The sequence below is a fragment of the Coenobita brevimanus genome, chromosome 43, assembly GCF_032717465.1.
Source record: "Coenobita brevimanus isolate Jiangsu-jjx chromosome 43, ASM3271746v2, whole genome shotgun sequence".
In the NCBI taxonomy this organism is placed as follows: domain Eukaryota; kingdom Metazoa; phylum Arthropoda; class Malacostraca; order Decapoda; family Coenobitidae; genus Coenobita; species Coenobita brevimanus.
In genome coordinates this window covers 7,048,522-7,070,185 of record NC_136996.1, presented here as the reverse complement: position 1 = coordinate 7,070,185, position 21,664 = coordinate 7,048,522, and the positions used below count along the sequence as shown (strand labels likewise).

General features: G+C 43.2%; 1 protein-coding gene across 1 annotated transcript in view; it reads right to left on the bottom strand.

Moving 5' to 3' along the window:
- Positions 1-21,664, bottom strand: part of LOC145397798 (cytosolic Fe-S cluster assembly factor narfl) — a 50,968-nt gene continuing 29,304 nt past the window's right edge. The window contains exons 9-10 of the mRNA XM_080270820.1: positions 12,299-12,456; positions 1-270 (exon numbers count right to left, since the gene is read on the bottom strand). Coding sequence (XP_080126946.1) covers positions 29-270; positions 12,299-12,456 — 400 coding nt within the window. The 3' untranslated portion in view covers positions 1-28. The remainder of the gene's footprint in view (positions 271-12,298; positions 12,457-21,664) is intronic.

Genomic DNA, 21,664 nt, shown 5'->3' with positions numbered 1-21,664 from the left:
TTTACTTTTCAAAAAAGCAAATTTGAAGTTACCATTTTATACCCAAAGCATTTGTTGTTTTTTCAACAGCTTTGTATCTGGCATGCAGGAATTTCTGTATTCTGTCAGAGTCCACTGCACCAAGCCACTCTGAGTAGCATAAAGTGATTCTAGAGTCTTGTTCTGGGCTGACAGTCGGAAGCTCTCCATAGTCTTCTTCCAGTTTTGCTGCCAAATCTTTAGCAGATATTCCACTTTCAGGGCGAATCTGAGCCCCTCCATTTAAGCAACCTGAAACATTAATAACAGTGTATTTAGTAATGTACCTTCATTACAACAGATCTGGAAGCTGTACTTCAATCACACTTTTAATTTTTTTTTTTCCCAACCAGTGTATGCCTACAGAATTGTACTGTCATCTCTGATGCCTTACATCCTCCTAGGAACACCTTGACAAGAGGCTGCTTTACCCTTACATATTTCTTTCACTTCATCACTTACTCAGTCTCTTCCTTTTCTCTTCTCTTGCTCAAGAACTTTGCTGCAATCTTCTCTTCCACATTATATATTGTTTTCTTCTTCCAACAATATCCTCACTCCCACTTTCAGAGAATTCTTTGATAGTCTATCATCTTGCATTCTTTTAACATACAATTTCAGTTAATTTCACTACCTATTAAGGAATGCCCCATTGCATTTCTGCTGCCCTTTAATTAATTTCAAATTTCTTTTTAAAAATATCCAATTTTCCCATTTATCTTATATCAACCTCTACTCTGAAGAAACTCATTTCTACTTCCTAAGGCTAAGTAATAAGTCTGTCATTCATATTCTTAGCTCAGACTTCGCTGCAATACATATGTAAAACTGGTACACATTCACATTAACATCTTTGCATCTCAAAACAAACCATCCTTGAATTATTCTTCTAACCAGAAGTTATCATCCATTCCACATTCCATTGCACCATGTGTACACAACACATCTCCATCGCCTATCTACTCTCTGCAATGCATTCTGTTTACTCTCATCATCATCATCATCATAATCCTTATCCTCACCTAATAGGGTAAAGTAAGATACAGAAACTAAGGAAGAAAGCAGATCAGTGGGAGAAAAATCTAACAGCTGGCCCAGTGAAATGGGGCCACACAATCACTCATACATCATCATACATTTTATACTGTATGGATACCATACATACTGTGTATATATATATCTATCTATCTATAGCCCGACGCCCTAATCCCGCAAAGGGTGGCCGCAGACAAAACACCTCCAAGTCACTCTGTCACCCACCATTTGACTCCCCTCCCCCCAACTCACCCCCCCCTCCCTCATATACCTCTCAACTCCATCCCTCCACCTCATCCTCGGTCTACCCCTCCCTCTCCCTCCCTCCACCTCACCTACATACACCTTAGTCAGTCTTTCATTCTCCATTCTCTCCACATGTCCAAACCACCTCAGTGTATTTCTCCTAATCTTTTCAACCACATCCACATCTACTCCACAACGTTCCTTCACTTCTTCATTCGTCAACCTGTCCCTCCACGTCACTCCACATGCTCCTCTCAAGTGACTCATTTCCACTGCTCTCACTCTTGACTTGTTCCCCTCTTGCAAGGTCCACGCCTCGCTTCTATACGTCAGGGTAGGGATCACAATACCATCATGCAGTGACTTCTTAACTTCCATACTCACCTCCCTATTTCTCATCACTGCTTTCAGTGTACCCACAACCTTTCTTCCCTGCTGTACCCTTTCACGTACTTCATCCCCCAAAGTTCCATCCTTACTCATCACACTACCCAAGTACTTGAATGCACTCACATTCTCCATATCCTCACCATCCAACCTCACTGCACACTCTGTGACTTCATTCCTCTCAAACACCATAACTTTACTTCTGTTTACATTAACTTTCAGCTTCCTCCTCCTACGCACTGTCCCAAATTCATTCACAAAACCTTGCAACTCCCATTCATCTTCACTCAACAATACTGTAACATCAGCAAACAGCAACACCGGAAGCTTCCAAATCTCACCCTCATTCATTAGGGCCACCCCCACATCCACTGCCCTACCTTGCACCTCCTTTACAACCCCATCCATATATATTAAACAGCCATGGAGACATCACACACCCCTGTGTCTGTCCCACATTGAGATCAAAGAACTCACTCAGCTCACCATCCACTCGCACCGTAGCCCTAGCTCCCTCGTACATACTCTTCACAGCACTCAACAATTTCCCCTCCACTCCATATATTCTTAATACCTTCCACATACCTTGCCTATCTATTCTGTCATAAGCTTTCTCCAAGTCCATGAAGGCAGAATACACTTTCCTTCCCTTCTCTAGATACTTCTCCACTAAACATCTTAGAACAAATATCTGATCTACACACCCTTTTCCCTTCCTAAATCCCCCTTGTTCTTCTCCAACTAGCTCCTCTGTCATATGCCTAACCCTATCAATGAGTATTCTACCATATATTTTACCAGTCACACTAAGAAGGCAAATACCCCTATGGTTACCACATACTTCTTTCTCCCCTTTTCCTTTGTACAGAGGAACAATTATACCTGATTTCCAGTCCTCTGGAACCCTTCCCTCTTCCCAAGCCAATCTACACAACTTCCATATCCACTCCACAACAATCTCACCCCCATACCTAAGCATTTCACCACACACTCCATCAATTCCTGGGGCCTTTCCCAGCTTAATCTTCTTCATCGCTTACACTACTTCTGACCTACTGATCTCTTCCTCCCTCCTCTCATCTCTTCTTCTCCCAGCCATTCCCCAACCACTTATACTCACACTGCTCTCACTCTCTACATTCAACAAATCCTCAAAGTGCTCCTTCCATCTCCTCAATTTCTCTCTCTTCTCCACCAACAATCTATTATTCCTATCTTTCACTCCCCTACTATTTCCCCTTTCACACTGCCTTACTTTCTTTACCTCCTTCCAAAACAATTTCTTACTCTCCCTCCATTTCACACTCAGATTCCTCCCAAACTCTTCATCCACTTTCTTCTTACTCTCCTTCACCAGTCTCTTAACCTCCCTTCTCCTGCTCACATATACCTCTCTCTTCTCTCTCTCATCTTCTCCTCTATCTCTACTCGCCAACCATTCACCATATGCCTTCTTCTTTTGTTCCACAGCTCGTTTCACCTCATCATTCCACCATGCTGTCCCTTGCACACCCTTGCATCTCCTCCTCACTCCACAAACCGCCTCACACGCTGCGCTTATCTCTTCCATGAATATCTTACATACGTCTTCCACCCCTTCCATCTGCTCTAGCTCATACCTTCCCAATCTTTCTTCCACTATGCTCTTATACTCTGTCATTTTCTCACTATCTTGCAATTTCTCCACTCTTCTCATAGGAGCTGCTTCCTCCTGTCTTCCCCTTCGTCTCCTCAACCACTTTCTTTGCAGCTCTACCTTGGCCATCACTAAGTGATGGTCCGAGACTCCATTCCCCCACCCTCTCCACACCCTTGCATCCAACACTTGTCTTCTCATTCGCTCATCCACACACACGTAGTCTATCATTGCCTTTCGTTCAACAAGTTCTCCATATATATATATATATATATATATATATATAAAATCCGGTAAAAGCGACATCCAGACTTCCCCCGGCTAACCTGGACTTTTTCCGATATATCAGACATCAGTCTGGATCGCATGAATGGTTTTTAAACTGTTTTGACTACCATTGTGGTACTGTACTTCAATACATTAATCAAATGATGTAATATATATGATAATACTGTACTATACACTGATAAACATGTCTTTTATTTACCTTATTGTGGTGAACATAGCTGAAGTGGTCAGGCAGTCCAGACTGTTTCTGGCTTTACCTGACTTTTTTCAATATACAGTATAGGAATTTAGTCTGGTAGCTCCTTGAGTCCAATAAAAGTGAATTCCAGTCTACTGAAGTCCATTATATCGAGGTTTTACTGTAACTTAAAATGTTCAAAAATGGTAAAATAAAAATCTCTAAAAAATTTCCCCAGTCGTAAAATGACGTCTAACGAAAGGCCCATCTTGGAATGACGACGCATCATTCTAGGCTGTGAGGGCTCGTGTTACTCCACCGGTCAGAATATTCTCATAAAACTACCCCTAAGACTAAGGGAAGCCATATCTCGGTATGATGATCCCCAGGCTCATTATGTTCTAGCCTCTGAGGGACCGCCAGCCACCTCCTGCCAAGTGTTGCTAATATGGTGGCTTGCCTGCTAGATGTAGAGGTTTAAAAAAAAATCTGGTGGATAATAAATGATATAGCTTACTCTATACCTAGTGTATTGTGAAGTCCTATCTACTGTAGCAATGTTTTCCTTAATGTTCCCTAAATTCCATCAGTCTGGTGGATTTTTATCACTGTCTAGGCCAGTCTAGCACATTTCTGTGCTGTACAGTACTGTACATTCTGATTGGCAGTGTTGCTAAGTCCCACAACCTCTCGCCTCACTCTGCCTCAGTCTAGCATCTGCTACCACTCGCGTCGGTATTCTCTCTCATTCCACTTCATATTCTGCACTTTTATTCCTAACCAGCATGGCTTCCAAGGCTCCCACGGCTCCTTTAGGCGGAAGGGGATGAAGCTGAAGACCTTGAGCATTCAAGAAAAGCTCAAAGTTTTGGAATGGATCGATGTTGGTAGCTTGATGCGGTCCATATGTGCGGAGTTTAATCTGAAGCCAAAAGATTCGTGCCCATGCCCTGACGACGGAAGATCCCAGAAGATCAATTGTGATTATGGTTAAGGAATGTTGCACAGGGGCAACCATATGCTCCCCTAGCACCTGTACATTCAACCATGACGCCCTCCTTATGCTTGGATTACACCCTCTGCAAGCATGGTAAGAGCTTTTTGTTTTTTGTTTCTGGTTAGTCAAGAATCTTATACTGTACTGTACTTCCCATAAGTCAGAATTACAGTCAAGTCAGAATGGCCTCAGCCCCAAACATTCCGACTTAGAGAAGTTTTACTGAGTATATATATATATATATATATATATATATATATATATATATATATATATATATATATATATATACTGTATATATATATATATATATATATATATATATATATATATATATATATATACTGTATATATATATATATATATATATATATATATATACTGTATATATATATATATATATATATATATATATATATATATATATATATATACTGTATATATATATATATATATATAAACAGTGGAACCCCAGAATTTGTACGCCTCTCTACTTGTACACCTCAGTTTTCGTAAAGCTTTTTCGTTCAAAAATCACCCCAGTTTTCGTATGGCGACCCGTTATTCGCACTGAGAGACGTGGCATCATTGGTGCCATGTGGTCGCCAGTCCCGCTTTGTCTTCTGCCACCTATGCATCAGTCACACAGGCTCCATTAATGATAAGTTATTGATTATTTTAGGGAAATATTGAAAAGTCTTCAACAGTAGACAACACTGGACAGGTTCTTTACTATTAAAGAACCCAAAGCAATGCCCAAACCCCAAGCATCTCCCCAGCCCCAAGCATCTCCCCAATCCCAAGAATCTCCTTGTCCAAAGTGAGAGAAAAGAGAAAAAACACCAGAAGGGCAGTTACCTACAGTTTTCATGGAAGGTGACTCCCCTACCAAAAACTAACACCCCTCCTCCAGCTCTCCACATCCATCCACTTAAGCCATCAGCTCTCCCCAGTACAGGTAAGATGCAGTAAAATTATCATTTATATCATCTACAGGGTATATTTCTTTATTTGAGAGGTTTTATGTACGGATTAATGCACAATACATTGTTTCTTATGGAAAAAAAAGATTCGGTTCTCAAACAATTTGCGACTCGTACAGCCTCCAGGAACAAATTGTGGACGAATTCCGGGTTCTACGGTATATGTGTGTGTATATATATACTGTATATATATATATATATATACAGTATATATATATATATATATATATATATATATATAAATATATACAGTATATATATACATATATATACTGTATATATACAGTATATATATATATACAGTATATACAGCCACAGTAAACTTACTTAGGACCTCCCCCCACAAGATATTAATAAACACAGATACCACAGTACATCACAATGTTTGTTCATGAAATGCCATTCATTAATATGAAATCATGTTTCCCTTAATTTTCAAGGCCGGTTGGATGCATTTTGGCATGGAATCACTTAGGTCTCTAAAGTAATCTAAGGACATTTCTTTGCATCAAACATTTGTCAGTTCAGTCTTGAGGTTGTCCAGATTGGGTGTCTTCTTCTCTGCCATGATTTTCTTCATCTTTTCTATCAGATTAGTTCCGGACTGTTGCCAGGCCAGTCGAGGACCTCAATCCAATTATCCTGAAGCCATTTTGTCACCTTACTTGACCTGAGACATGGAGCTGAATCATGCATGAAAAAGTCGTACCCATGAAGAGCAAAAAAGTTTAACAAATGATCTTTCAGAACTTGAATGTACTGGCCACCATTCATCATCAAGTTCTTAGGAAGAAAGTAGAGGCCTCCCCTTCACTTTTCACCTGAGAAACACCCCCATACCATCACTGATTGTGGGTGCTTAACAGTCGGCACTGTGTAAGCAGGGTAATATCAACCCCGAGACGCAGAGCGACAAACCTTGGCAGAACGCACCTGGAACACTAGAAATGTGCTTTCATCGAAAAAGATCATTTTTCTCCACTCATCCAATGTCCAGTGTGCATACTTCTTGGCAAACTGAATGTGCTGCTTCTTCATGCGGTCAGTGAGAAGCGGTTTCTTGGCTGCGGTACAGCTTGGCAAACCCAGCTCTTTCTGCAAGCGGTGTTGGATAGTTAAAAATTGAGACGTCTTGTAACAGCTGGGGATCCACTCCCTTCAATTCTGCTGCTGTCAGTCGAGGATTCTTGATTACTTCCCTCTTCAGAAGCGTATCTGTACCTCTGGAAGTCATCCTCTTCTTTCCACCGCCATGCTTGTACTCTGGTACGACATCAGGTGGCAGGCTGTGCTCTGCAGCAAGAATCTTCATGATGGTCGACCTCGCGCGTCCAGTACGTTCACAAATCGTGCTGACAGGGACATTATCCTGCCTCCATGCAATGATATGGATCCTCTCATCCCTTGAGTAGTACTTTCCGGGCATGACAACTTGACTCTAGGAAAATAACAGGGCAAACAGTAATCTAACTATCTATCTATTGCCAGACGCCACAATCCAGCACGGGGTGGCCATTTGACTCTGAGTTGTTTGTTTTACAGGGAGGGACACTAACCCTCCACCAACCCACTTGACACGTAGGGAGCATGTATGGTTTGGTTATATGGTTACCACCCAGCATTGTAAATGGTTTCTTGGCTTACAGGAAACCATTTGGCTTGTCACTCAATGTAAAGCCACCTGTAATGGAAAGAAAAGCATTAAGTAGTGACAGGAAAGATGGGAGAAATATGAAGAGAGGAGGGCAGACACAAAAAAAGAATGATAAAGGCTAAGGAAGAAGTAGGCAGCACTACATCAAGTGAGTGGATGATGGTCGCTAAAAAGAGGGAGGTGCAAGCTCAGAGTGACAGGAACATATACTCCCACTCTCGCTTCTGTGCAAGCACTGATGTGCTGAGTGTTTCACCACCTCCTGCCAACACCAGAGGAATTGCCAATTATTTCTTGCCCAAAATATTCACTTGGTAGACGTGGAAACACAAAGCAAAGACAGACAACTCTCCAATAGCAATTCTGTGTGAAGGTCCTAAGTCAATTTGCAGTGGGTGTATGTGTATACACTGTATATGTATGCATGTATAGTGTGTATGTATATATATATATATATATATATATATATATATATATATATAGTAATCCCTCCACTATCTGACGTAATAGATCCAAAGGCATGTCCGGAAAGTGGTCCTGTCCGGATAGAGGGCACCAGCCTCCTGGACTTGTACTTATGGACCCTAACTCAGAAAAACACCTATACAACTCCCTCTGGACATGCATTGCACCTATTTAAGACCCAAATCACACCAATAAGGGACATAAAAGACTGAAATAAATGCAAAAGAACCATAAAATTAGGGTTTAGAGGTGAGTTTATACAATATTAAACATTCTGAGTACTTAGAACAAGTCCCTGGCTCCTGGACTGGTACTTATGGACCCTAACTCAGAGAAATACCTCCCTACTGCACATGCATAGCACCTAATACCCTATTCACACCAATATGGGACATAAAAGAGTGAAATGAGGTGTTAGAGGTAAGTACAGTATGGAAAATACAGTACAGTACAATATGAAACATTCTGGGTACTTACAGCAAGTCCCTGGCCATCTTAATGAATAACCGCCTCCTCTCATACTCTGACAGCAAGAAGGATTTCCTGAAGCACTTGCAGTACACTGTTCAAGAAGTCTTGCACAGAACTTAGTCATTTGCACTCAGAATTCTATTCTCATAACACTGCGCACTCTTGTCTTACTTGCACTCAATTGTACCTTAATGAAATAAGTGTTGCACTCTGCACTTTAAGTCTTTCCACTCTTGAAACGATTTTCTAAACAAAACACACTGAAGTTTATTTACGTTAATTTACAGTCCATTAAATCTTTGTCTTTTCACTCAGAACTCAAATTCCTTAACACTATGCACTGTTTTTTCCCCTCACAACACTGTAAATTCCCGTGTGGTCTAGTGGAGAAGTTCTTGGCATCTAATCACTGTCAGAGTCTGAGAGTAGCACATGCAGGTGACCTAGGGGTGCATCGCTGGGTCGTGGTGATGGCGTACCCACTGCAGACGACTCTGAAGATAGGTGTAAACTCACGTCGGGCGGTGACTCCACCATGGCTGATGTGCTGGGCTGTGGCTTGGAGCATGAGGGCCTGTCTTGGGGAGGCAACGGAGTGGAGCCAGGGCCGGGCACAGCGGGGGTCATGGGCCTGAAAAAGCTGTCAATCGTTGACTGATGCAAGGAACGACGATTCTGATGATTAATGATGCGCTGCCTGAAAGCACGCACTTCCTCCAGAAGTCCCAAGGGGCCCATCTCCCTGTCACAGTCCGGGTGTTCCAGGTAGTCCAGAACGAACTCTAGGTGTTTCCGGAATGCGCTCAGCTTGGGGATGGCTGGAGTAGTGTCATGCTGAGAGGAGTCCGCATCATCGTCGCCGTCCTCACCAGAATCTTCAAGCTGGGTACTGACACCTGCAACTGAAGATGCGATCTCGATATCAGTCAGGTTCTGATACCCAGGATCGCCCTCTTCGTCATCCAACCGCTCACGCACTTCGTCCACATCAACATCATCCCCATGCGCACGTAGACGTCCATGGTAGTCATCCACGTCGAAACCTAGGAAATCGTGCTCCACATCCGTTCTGAGAAGCAGACGAGACCAACCATTTTCTAGAGTCTTGACAGGGACTTCCTTCCATGCACTGGCCCAGTTGTCAATGGCAGACTTGATGTTGTAGCGGCGAAGGTTTTCCAAAGTCCACTGGCCTCGCGTGTCCCGTTCCTCCCTGCACTCGTCCTCGTCCTCGAGAACAACCATCACCTCGTCCAGGAACGTCCATCGGTATAGCCGCTTCATTGCCACGATCACTCCTTGGTCCATTGGTTGGATGAGAGCAGTAGTATTAGGTGGCAGAAACATGCGCCTAATCCGGCCATTCTCAGCCACCAAGTCCTTGTTGCACAGGTGGGCAGGTGCATTGTCGAGGAGAAGGAGGGCCTTTACCTGGTCGCGTGGGATTCCCAGTTTCTCCGTCTGGTAATGTATGACCTCCTTGATGAAATGGCAGTGGAACCAGTCTTTGAAGATGTGGCCTGTGAACCATGCCTTCAAGGAATGGTACCAAACGACAGGAAGGACATCCATCACCCCATGAAGACACTGAAGCTTTGCATGGCCAACAATAACGGGCTTAAGCCGGTGCATGCTGTTAGCATTAGCACAACACAAAGCAGATATCCTTTGCTTCGAGAGCTTGCGGCCAGGTACATGCTTCTCCGTCGCCTCGGCTGGAGTGTTCGTAGGCAAAGCACGATAGAATAAACCAGTTTCATCAGCAATGTAGACTTGACCGAGAGTGAGGCTCTCCCTGTCGATCAAGCCCTTCACCTTGTGCCGAAACTCCTCTACTCCATCCTCGTTAGCGTCAAAAGCTTCGCCAGGAGACTTATGGTTGGTAAGGCCATGTTGTAACTTGAATGCGAAGAGCCAACCCTCGGATGCCTTGAAGTCTAGGGCGTCGTGAAGCCTTGCGAACTTTTCAGCAGCAGCCTTCAGATTCGTCCCAACACCATCACACCTGCAGCACATTGCTGTCGATACCAAATCAACGTGGAGCAGTCGACTTCAGCATACTTGGGAGTAAACATCATCTTCCTCTCCATGTTGCGTTTGCTTTTCGATGAGAAGTCAGCCATGTACTGCACGAATTTGTCTTGGGATCTCTTAATATCAAAACAAAGTAGATCGGGCCAGGTTGAAATCACGAAGGATGTGTGATGAAGACCATCCCGCATCCACTTTCTCCAATATCTCCCTCTTCTTCTCCAAAGTCAAAACGACTCTCTTCCTCTTCTCAGGTGGCGGGGCCATCATCACACACACGAAGGAGAGGCACGAGAGCAGAAGAAGAGCCTGCAGCAGGTAAGGCACCACCACAAAAGCGAGCACGTGGGCAGCCATGACGACGATCATGCACTTGCAACAAGAGACAGGCGGTGAGTGGGGAGGATGCAGGGGCACTCTAGCGGATGTCGGAGGAATGACGCACCAAAACAAAGCTGTCTCGCGCTGTGCGCACCAAGTTCAAATTACGGGCGGGAAAAAGTCGGATTTTTAAAGAATTTTTTGCGGTTTTCGGACCATTTTGGGAATATTGGATCCCGGGACAATAATGTCTGGTAAGTGGGGATGTCCGGAAAGTGGGTGTCCGGATAGTACAGGAATTACTGCTGTATATATATATATATTCATTAATTAGTGTCTCATCTAAATGGTAAAGAGATCATCTAAATGGTAAAGGGATCAACCAGAGATTATGCAAAAGCTCAAATAGCCTGGAATGCCATCATCACCAAGGTTTACACATGCTTGTTGCTGGAAAGGGATGCCTACTGCTGGTGACATTGATATGACTGGGCACTGGAGTTGGCTAGAAACACAAATGTCACTCAATCCCCTCCTCATCCCCTGAAAAGGGGATAGTGGATTGCAGGAAAAGAGCAACTTCAACCTGTAGTGTACCAGATTAACATTTCAGAAGACCCAGGGGCCAAGACAATAAAATATGCCATTTAAAAATGTACAAAAAAATTGCCATTCTAAGTAGCCCACACACATTTCTCAACCAATTCATTTTTACTGTCACATTTTTCAACCTTTCATACTCATGCCAAACTAAGATTTGCACCCACTCATCAACAGCCTTACCTCCGACCAAAATTTTCTATTCAGTTACAATCATAACCCTTCCTCAAATATGCTATTCATTAACAATCAGATCTCTTACCAAGATATTCTTATCAACAGCAATCACACCTCCTATTAAAGTTTTCTGTGTGATGCACATGCTTCAAAACAATATACATTACAGGAAGATAAAACAATGGATATATTATGCGCTGGAGGTGGGGCAGAAACTAGCTCTGTGGCTAGAGTGAGAAGTGGTTGGAAGAAGTTCAGGGAGCTGTTGTCACTCCTGACATTGAGAGAGCTCTCCCTCCGTGCTATTGGATCTTTGTTGCCTATGCGGCATGTGTTAGGAGAGTAATGCTGTGTGGTAGTGAGACCTGGGCAGTAAAGGAGGAGGATATTCGCAGGCTCAAACATACAGAAACGGCAATGATGAGGTGGATGTGCAGTGTGTCCTTGAGTGCAAGGCCTGGGGGGGCTGGGTTTATGATGGAAGGGTTGAGAGGTAGGATGGGACTAGAGTGTATTGGTATTGTCATGAGGAGAGGTAGATTGAGATGGTCTGGGCATGTGGAGAGGATGGGGGATGATAACTGGGTGCAGAGAGTAAGATGAGTTAATGTTGGGGGTAGGCTAGTGAGAGGCAGACAGAAAAACACCTGGGACGAAGTCATTGAGTGTGACCTAAGGGTTAAGGGACTAAACGGGCAAGCTGCCAGAGATCAAGCAGCATGCAGATCCACCATTTGGTGACCAAGGGAGACGCATGCAAGCATGTGGGAGCCTTCAAAAATGAAAATGAAATGATGTTCATAATTCTTACCTGAGGGGCATGCCATAACTTCCACATAATGATATGGACTCTTTCCTCTCTTGAGCTTCTGGACAAGGTTCTGAATGTTTCGAAAGCCATAAGCAAGAGCAAACCGTAAAACAGCCTCTCCATTAACTTCAAGGATAACTTCTCGAAAATCAGCATTTCTGAAAATCCGACACAGTCACAATTACCAAAACAAACATTATTTTCTTCTGTAAACAATATTTTTAGGAATCATTTAATGACCAGTCACAATGACCTGGATGGCACAGGATTAAGGTGAGGTTTGGCTTCAAGCAAGTATTTGCAGAGTTGGCACTGATTAAATAAAATTATTTAACCAGTTTTTTTTTCTTTGGTCCCCTCCTCCCCAAAATTATGATTCTGTTTTCTTTTTTTCATTTATTCATACTGTTAATAGTAACAGATATGAATACATACATAAATATTGCCACTTAGGTTAAGTATAAACTGGCATGAATTTTCATGGACAATTTCTAGTTGTGTAACTTGATAAAACTATGGCTATCAATTTCTTTCATCGAACATATATATATATATATATATATATATATATATATATATACAGTAATCCCTCCAATATCCGATGTAATAGGGCCATAGGCAGGTCCGGATAGTGGTCCTGTCCGGATAGTGGGCCCCAGCTTATGGACTTGTACTTATGGACCCTAACTCAGAGAAACACCTATACAACTCCCTCTGGACATGCATAGCGCCTATTTAAGACCCAAATCACACCAATAAGGCACATAAATGACTGAAATAAATGCAAAAGAAGCATAAAATGAGGGTTTAGAGGTAGGTTCATACAATATTAAACATTCTGGTTACTGGCTACTGGACTGGTACTTATGGACCCTAACCTAGTCTAACTCAGAAAAACACCTTCCTACTGCACATGCATAGCTCCTAACACACTATTCACACCAATAAAGGGCATTAAAGAGTGAAATGAGGTGTTTGAGGTAAGTATAGTATGGAAAAAAGTACAGTATGAAACATTCTGCCTACTTACATCAAGTCCATGGCCATCTCGATGAATAACCGCCTCCTCTCGGACTCTGACAGTAAGAAGGATTTCCTGAAGCACTTCCAGTACACTGTTCTTGAAGTCTTGCACTGAACTTAGTCAATCGCACTCAGAAGTCCGTTCTCTGCACAGTGCGCACTCTTGTCTAACTTATGCTCCATTGTAACTTACTAAGTGTTGCACTCTGCACTTTAACTTTTCCCACTCTTCTAACCATTTTCTAAAGCAAAAACAAACAAGTCTATTTATGTTAAATTCTGTTCCAAATTAGTCTTTTCACTCACAACTGTAAATCCTTAACACAACACACTATTTTTTTCACTGCACAACACTGTAAATCCCCGTGTGATCTAGCAGAGAAGTTCTTGCTGTTTAATCACTGTCAGAGTCTGAGAGTATCACTGGCAGGTGACCTAGGGGTGCGTCGCTGGGTCGTGGTGATGGCGTACCCACTGCAGACGACTCTGAAGACAGATGCAAACTCACGTCGAGTGGTGACTCCACCGTGGCTGATGTGCTGGGCTGTGGCTCGGAGCATGAGGGCCTGTCTTGGGGAGGCAACGGAGTGGAGCCAGGGCCGGGCACAGCGGGGGTCACGGGCCTGAAAAAACTGTCGTTCGTTGATTGACGCAAGGACCGACAATTCTGACGATTGATGATGCACTGCCTGAAAGCACGCACTTCCTCCACAAGTCCCAAGGGCCCCATCTCCCTGTCGCAGTCCAGGTGTTCCAGGTAGTCAAGAACGAACTCTAGGTGTTCCCGGAGTGTGCTCAGTTTGGGGATGGCTGGAGTAGTGTCATGCTGAGAGGAGTCCGCATCATCGTCGCCGTCCTCGTCGGAATCTTCAAGCTGGGTACTGACACCTGCAACTGAAGACGCTATCTCGATATCAGACAATGTCTGATACCCAGGATTGCCCTCGTCGTCATCCAACCACTCACGCACATCGTCCACATCAACATTGTTGCCATGCGTACATAGCTGTGCATGGAAGTCATCCACGTCAAACCCTAGAAAATTGTACTCCACATCCGTTCCGAGAAGCAGACGAGACCAACCATTTTCTAGAGTCTTGACAGGGACTTCCTTCCATGCACTGGCCCAGTTGTGGATTGCAGACTTGATGTTGTAGCGGCGAAGGTTTTCCAAAGTCAGATGGCCTAGCGTGTCCCGTCCCTCCCCGCGCTCGTCCTCGTCCACGAGAACAACCATCACCTCGTCCAGGAACTTCCGACGGTATAGGCACTTTGTTGCCACGATCACTCCTTGGTCCATTGGTTGGATGAGAGCAGTCGTATTAGGTAGCAGAAACATGCACCTAATCTGGCCATTCTCAGCCAGCAAGTCCTTGTCGCACGGGTGGGCAGGTGCATTATCGAGGAGAAGGAGGGCCTTTACCTGGTCGCGCGGGATTCCCAGTGTCTTCGTCTGGTAATTGATGACCTCCTTGACGAAGTGGCGGTGGAACCAGTCTTTGAAGATCTGGGCTGTAAACCATGCCTTCAAAGAATGGTACCAGATGACAGGAAGGACATCCATCACCCCACGAAGACACTGAGGCTGCTTCGCACGGCCAACAATAACGGGCTTAAGCTGGTGCATGCCGTTAGCATTGGCACAACACAAAGCAGACAGCCGTTGCTTGGAGAGCTTGCGGCCAGGTACACGCTTCTCCATCTCCTCGGCTAGAGTGTTCATTGGCAAAGAGCGACAGAATAAACCAGTTTCATCAGCATTGTAGACTTGACCAAGAATGGGGCCCTCTCTGTCGATCAAGCTCTTCACCTTGTGCCGAAACTCGTCAACTTCATCCTCGTTAGCGTCCAAAGCTTCGCCATGAGACTTACGGTTGGTAAGGCCATGCCGTAACTTGAACACGAAGAGCCATCCCTCGGATGCCTTGAAGTCTAGGGCGTCGTGAAGCCTGGCGAACTTCTCAGCAGCAGCCTTCAGCTCCGTTCCACGTACCATCACACCAGCAGCACGCTGCTGTCGATACCAAATCAACGTGGAGAGGTCGATTTCAGCAAACTTGAGAGTAAACATCACCTTCCTCTCCACGTTGCGTTTGCTTCTCGATGAGAAGTCAGCCATGTACTGCATGAGTTTGTCTCAGGATCTCTTGATATCGAACAAAGTAGATCGGGCCAGGTTGAACTCGTGGAGGATGCGGGAAGAAGACCACTCCGCATCTACTTTCTCCAATATCTCCCGTTTCTTCTCCAGAGTCAACACCACTCTCTTCCTCTTCTCAGGCAGCGGGGCCATCATCACACACACTAATAAGAGGCCCGAGAGCAGCAGGAGTGCCTGCAGCAGGTAAGGAACCACCACAAAAGCGAGCACGTGGGCAGCCATGACGACGAGCGTGCACTCGCGGCAAGAGACAGGCGGAAAGTGGGGAGGATGCAGCGGCGCTCTATCGGACGTCGGAGGAATGACACGCCATAACAAAGTTGTCCCGCGCCGCACGCGGCAAGTTCAAATTATGGGTGGGAATTTTTTGCGGTTTTCGGACCATTTTGGGAATGTTGGATCCCGGGGCGATTATGTCCGGTTAGTGGGGATGTTCGGATATTGGACGTTCGGATATTAGAGGGATTACTTTATATATATATATATATATATATATATATATATATATATATATATATATATTTATATACAGTAATCCCCGTACTATCCGGATGCCCATTTTCCAGACATCCCACTTACCAGACATTGTAGACCTGGACCTTCAGATCCCAAAAATGGCCAAAAAATAAATAAATAAATAAAAAACTATTTTCTTCCCTCCCGTAATTTGAAATTGCTGCAATGCAGCGCCAAACAGCTGTTTACACCATGGCCCCTTCACCCCTTCCTTCCTCCTCTCTTCCCCCCTCCCCTGTCAGGGTTGCCATTTGGTATTTTTCATTACCAAATGTGGCCCAATTGGTAATGAAAAATTCGTTTGGTAATGAATCAGAATAATACATTACCAAATGGATTTTTCACATGTATGAGGATACACAGGATGGAGATGGTGGATTTTCTGCTCTCTCTGATTAATTTGCTGGCTTACATAGAGTGAAAATAATCAACATGCTGTTTTTTTATAAGGAGAGTGATTACATGTATTTCCACTTGTATATATAATTAGTGAAGAATAAATGCTAGCTTTACGAATTTGGAAATGAAACGTTAAATTTGGTAATGAAAATTGAGGAGTTTGGTAATGTGGCTGTTGCAACTCTGTTTCTCCGTCACCAACACCAACAGTTACTGCTTAACTTTGATCGCGAGTGGATGCTCATGGCAGTGGATGCCATACATGCTCGTTTTTTTGTGATTAAACAGTGAATGAACAGTGAATAAACTGCAATACCTCGCCAGTAGACCACATGGGAATTTAAAATGTTGTGCAGTGTTAAGAAATTAGAATTGAGAGTGCAAAGGATTAACTGTGGAGTGCAAACTGGCGTGGTGCAATTAACAATGTGCAGTGTTAAACAACTACAACTAAATGTGCAAAGAAGTACTGTAAGTGCAGCACAACACTGGACTGCTGTACGTGCTTCACGAGCATTTTCACCACTGCCAAAGCCTTAAGAAGGCGGCCACAGATGTGCTGTAAGTACCCCGGCTGAGGTACAATCACTTCTAATTCCTCATTCTTTGGTTCCTTTTCATTTATTTCAGGCTTTATGTCCATTATTGGGTGAATAGGGTCTTAAATAGGTTTAAATAGGTGCTATGCATGTCCGGTAGGGACTTATTTAGGTGGCTTTCAAAGTCAGGCTGGGTTAGGGTCCTTAAGTACCAGTCCAGCAGGCAGGTGCCCACTTTCCAGACAGGACCACTTTCCAGACACGCCTTTGGCTCTATTACATTGGATAGTGGAGGGATTACTGTGTATATATATATATATATATATATATATATATATATATATATATATATATATAGTTATAGTGGCAGGAGACTATGAATCATGGATTTCTTGAAATAAGTACAGTAATTTTCTCATATCATTCAATATGACAGTGCAATGTATAACTGCATAATGTTTAAGGAATGAAACTTTGTGGCAAGAACAATATGTCAGACAAGGATGAATGGACAGCTGGGAAAATGTAACACAAGGTACACCCAGTATGAAAACCCACACATGAGGTACAGACTTTGAGGAAGCATAAGAAATGCAGACAAAGTACATATGGACAAAGTACAAACTGTAATTAGGATGAGATCTGAAACCTTTTTTTAACTTTACAGTCAATGAAATGGTCCCTACCCTTCAAGCATTAATATACCTTTCATGGCTTATTTTTATTTTACTACTGCTACATCTTATTACATTTTTCAGCTAAAGACTTATCAAACTGGTTGAGGTTAGATGTCACCTCCTGTAGCCCTTTCAGCAGATTTTTATCATGCTGTATAATAAAAGCATCTCAAGTAGCCAAAAAAGTAAAATTTTCAGATGAAAAGGTTAAATATACAGTAAGACCTCACTATAACACACTAATTGGGGTCCAAACCATTCCAAAAAATTCGAAATTCTGATAAAAGCGACATCCGGACTTCCCCCTGCTAACCCAGACTTTTTCCGATATATCAGACTTTATTTCGGATCGCATGAACAGTACTATACAGTACTGTGTCATTACTTCACTACATTAATCAAATGGTATAATATATATATAATAATACTGTACTGTACACTGATAAACATGTCTTTTATTTACCTTATTGTGGTGAACATAGCTCAAGTGGTCAGGCAGTCTGGACTGCTTCTGCCTTTATTGGACATTTTCCGATATATAGGAATTTAGTCCGGTAGCTCCTCGAGTCCGATAAAAGCGAATTCTGGTCTACTGAAGTCCATTATATCGAGGTTTGACTGTATTTATGTTTCAGTAAGGTCTAGTGCTTATCTTGGATGACTGCCCTTTCTTCTCTTCCTTCCTTCCTCGCGTGTCTTTCTTTCCTTCATTCTTTCCTCTTCCTTCTGTCTACGAGTGACTTTACGCTGAGTGATAAACCAAATGGTTTCCTGTACACCACAAAACTATTTATTATGCTGGGTGGTAACCATATAACTAAATTATGGCACCTGGTGGCTTAATGGGTAATTAAGGTGCTCCAATCAGATTAAGCCTGTGCAGGTTTATATCCCTGGGGTGGTTGAGGTTTATTGCTCACATAATGCCACCTAGGGATGAGTGAGGCTGGTCACTCTCATCTTAAATGTCAGGCCCAACTTACCTAGCCCCATGCTCCACTGCTCCTCATGGGGCAACAGAGGATTAGATGATGAATTAATGAATCATTTGCTCTGTGACAGTGACTTCTGATGGCTTGAATAATGATTTAACTGATATACTGCCTATTCGTTCATTCGTTCTGTTTTTGTTTTTGAAGGTTCCAACATGCTTGCATGTGTCGGCCTTGGTCACCAAATGGCAGCTCTCCATGCCGCTCGATCTCTGGCAGCTTCCCTATATAGTCCCTTAACCCTGAGATCAAACTCAATAACTTCGTCCTAGGTCTTTTTTGGTCTACCTCTCACAACCCTACCTCCAACATTAACACTTCTTACTTTCTGCACCCAATTATCATCCCCATCCTTTCCACATGCCCAAACCATCTCAATCTAACCCTCCTCAACACAACACCAATACCTTCCAGTCCCATCCTACCTCTCAACTTTTCCATTGTAAACCCTGTCCCACCAGGCCTTGCACTCAAGGAAGCACTGCACATTCACTTAATTACTGCCATATCTATAAGTCTAAGCCTGCGAATATCCTCTTCCTTTACTGCCCAGGTCTCACTACCATAATGCATCACACTCCTGACAGTCCTCATTCAATGATCCCATAGCACAGAGGGAAAGCCCTCTCAGTGTCAGGAGAGGCCACAGCTCCCTGAACTTCTTCCAACCACTCCTCACTCTTGCCACAGAGCTAGCTCCTGCCCCACCTCCAGCACATAACATGTCTCCCAAATAAAAAAATTCTTCCACACACTCAAGAGACTCACCAGCAAGTTCAATCCTTTCACAACTGGCAATATCCACCTGCTCTCCTCGACACACTGCACATGTGAAATCAGCATTATCTCGGGTCTACCTCTAATACTGCTGCATCTTTTATGCACCCACATATCACAAACACTGCACAAAATGGAATTACTTCCCATGTCCTTGTGGCAAATCGCACATGGCCACTCTCCCCCTTCTCTGACAGTACCACCCCCAGCCCCTAAATGCCATTACTTTTGTTTTATCTGCATATACTCTTATGCCCTTGTGCCCCATAACATCTCTCCACTTCCTAAATCTTTCCTCAGCTTCCTTTTCATTCTCAGCACCCAACACCAAATCATCAACATACAACATCTTCCACGAGAGTCCATTTCTGTAGTCACTTGAGAGGGATTCAAGTACCATGATAAACAACAATGGGCTCAAGACTGACCCCTGATGCACACCAACATTCACTGAAAACTCATCAGTCAAATCTCCATTCACCCTTACCTGGGTTTGGGCACCCACATACATGGCCATAACCACCTTAACCAGCCACTCCTCAATCTCATGCTTTCTCATTGCCCACCTCACCACCTCTCTATGGACTCTGTCAAAGGCCTTCTCCAAATCAACAAAAACAAAGTACATTTCCTTTTTCTTTCCAATATATTTTTCCTGAAGTTGTCAAACAACGAATATGGCAGCAGTGGTCCTTGTGCCTGGCATAAACGCAAACTGCATCTCATCAATACTCACTCTTTCTCCATTCATACCTTCTAGAACTCTCTCCATTACCTTCATTATCCGGTCTAAAAGCTTTATGCCTCTTTAATTTCCTCTTTCCAGGGTATCACCCTTCCCCTTGTACACATTTACAAGTACACTCTTCAGCCAATCATTTTGGAACAACACACTCATACATAATCATATTTATTCCACTGGATATTTTCCATTCATCCAATCCTATGTTGCCCCATGAGGAATGTAGGAGCCCAGGGCTAGGGAAGTTGGTCCTGACATTTAAGATGAGAGTGATGATATTTTCCACCTTTCCTATATTTCTGTTCCAACTTCTGAATCCCCCCATCCATGTATTAATAGGGAAATATGGTTATGTTGATAATAATGATGAGATGGAGGCATGGGGTGGAGAGGTATATGCGAGAGGGGGGTGTGAGTTGGGAGCAGGGCAGTGAAATGGCGGGGGACAGGGCGACGTGGAGGCGATTTGTTTGTGGCCACCCCAAATGGGATTGAAGGGTCTGGCAATAGATAAATAGATATACCTTTACTGGAAATTATTAACTTTATCATCCCAAGTATCATTCCTGATGGCATATTCCATAAGCATTACATTCACAAGCACTTAATGCCAAAATGCAATAACTAAGCTGCTGACTCAGCAATGTTCTACTGTAAGAATTAAATGCAGCTAAATCTTGGTACCCAGTTACATTATCATCACTGCTACATTTGAAACTCAGTGACAAGCAGAGGAAACTGAAATTCAAAAAAAAAAAAGACTCGCACTACTACAAACCTTACTACTGTACTATCGGAGGTTTCTTTAGACAGTTTCAGTAACTGCTGGGACACAAGTGTTTGGTTTGGGTGCTTGGCTAAACTTCCTGGCCAAAGAAATCCATCATGGCTGGTCCCAGTATGAGGTTCCTTATTCCTATACAGCAGTGGCGTACCTGAGGAGGGGGACACGGGGGGGCTGTCTGAAACTGCCCTCCAGGCCCCCAATTGAGGGAGGCCCCCCAAAGCCTTAAATATTTATAAAGCTTTTTTATTAATATATAAAAATATATATATTTATCATCCCGACAATGCTAACTGAGATATTAGATATGTTTTGAGAATGAGATATCTGGCAACTTGTAGACAAGCGGTAGGCCTAAACCTTCTGATACATTCAAGACGCGTCTCACGGTCTCAGACATCACCTGACATTGAAACCGGTGGGTGAAACGCCGCCGGCTCTTGAAAACTGGCTTTTATAACAAACAACAGTACTGTCTATGACTAATTTTGATTACAAATTATGAGAAATACTTTCTATTATAATTGTGTGTATAAATATATATTTGTTTTTCATTTCTGTAATTTTATAGAGTTGAGAGGATTATGAGACAATATTTAGGAGTTGCCATAACTGGTTTTTAATGACCAAAATACATTTCCTGATGTGTTTTACAATATCATTAATGCTTTAATGAATCTGATAATTGTTTTTGGTACTGATGAGTTAGGTTTACCTTAGATTAGGTTAGGCTGGGTAGGGTGAGGTTAGGTGGGT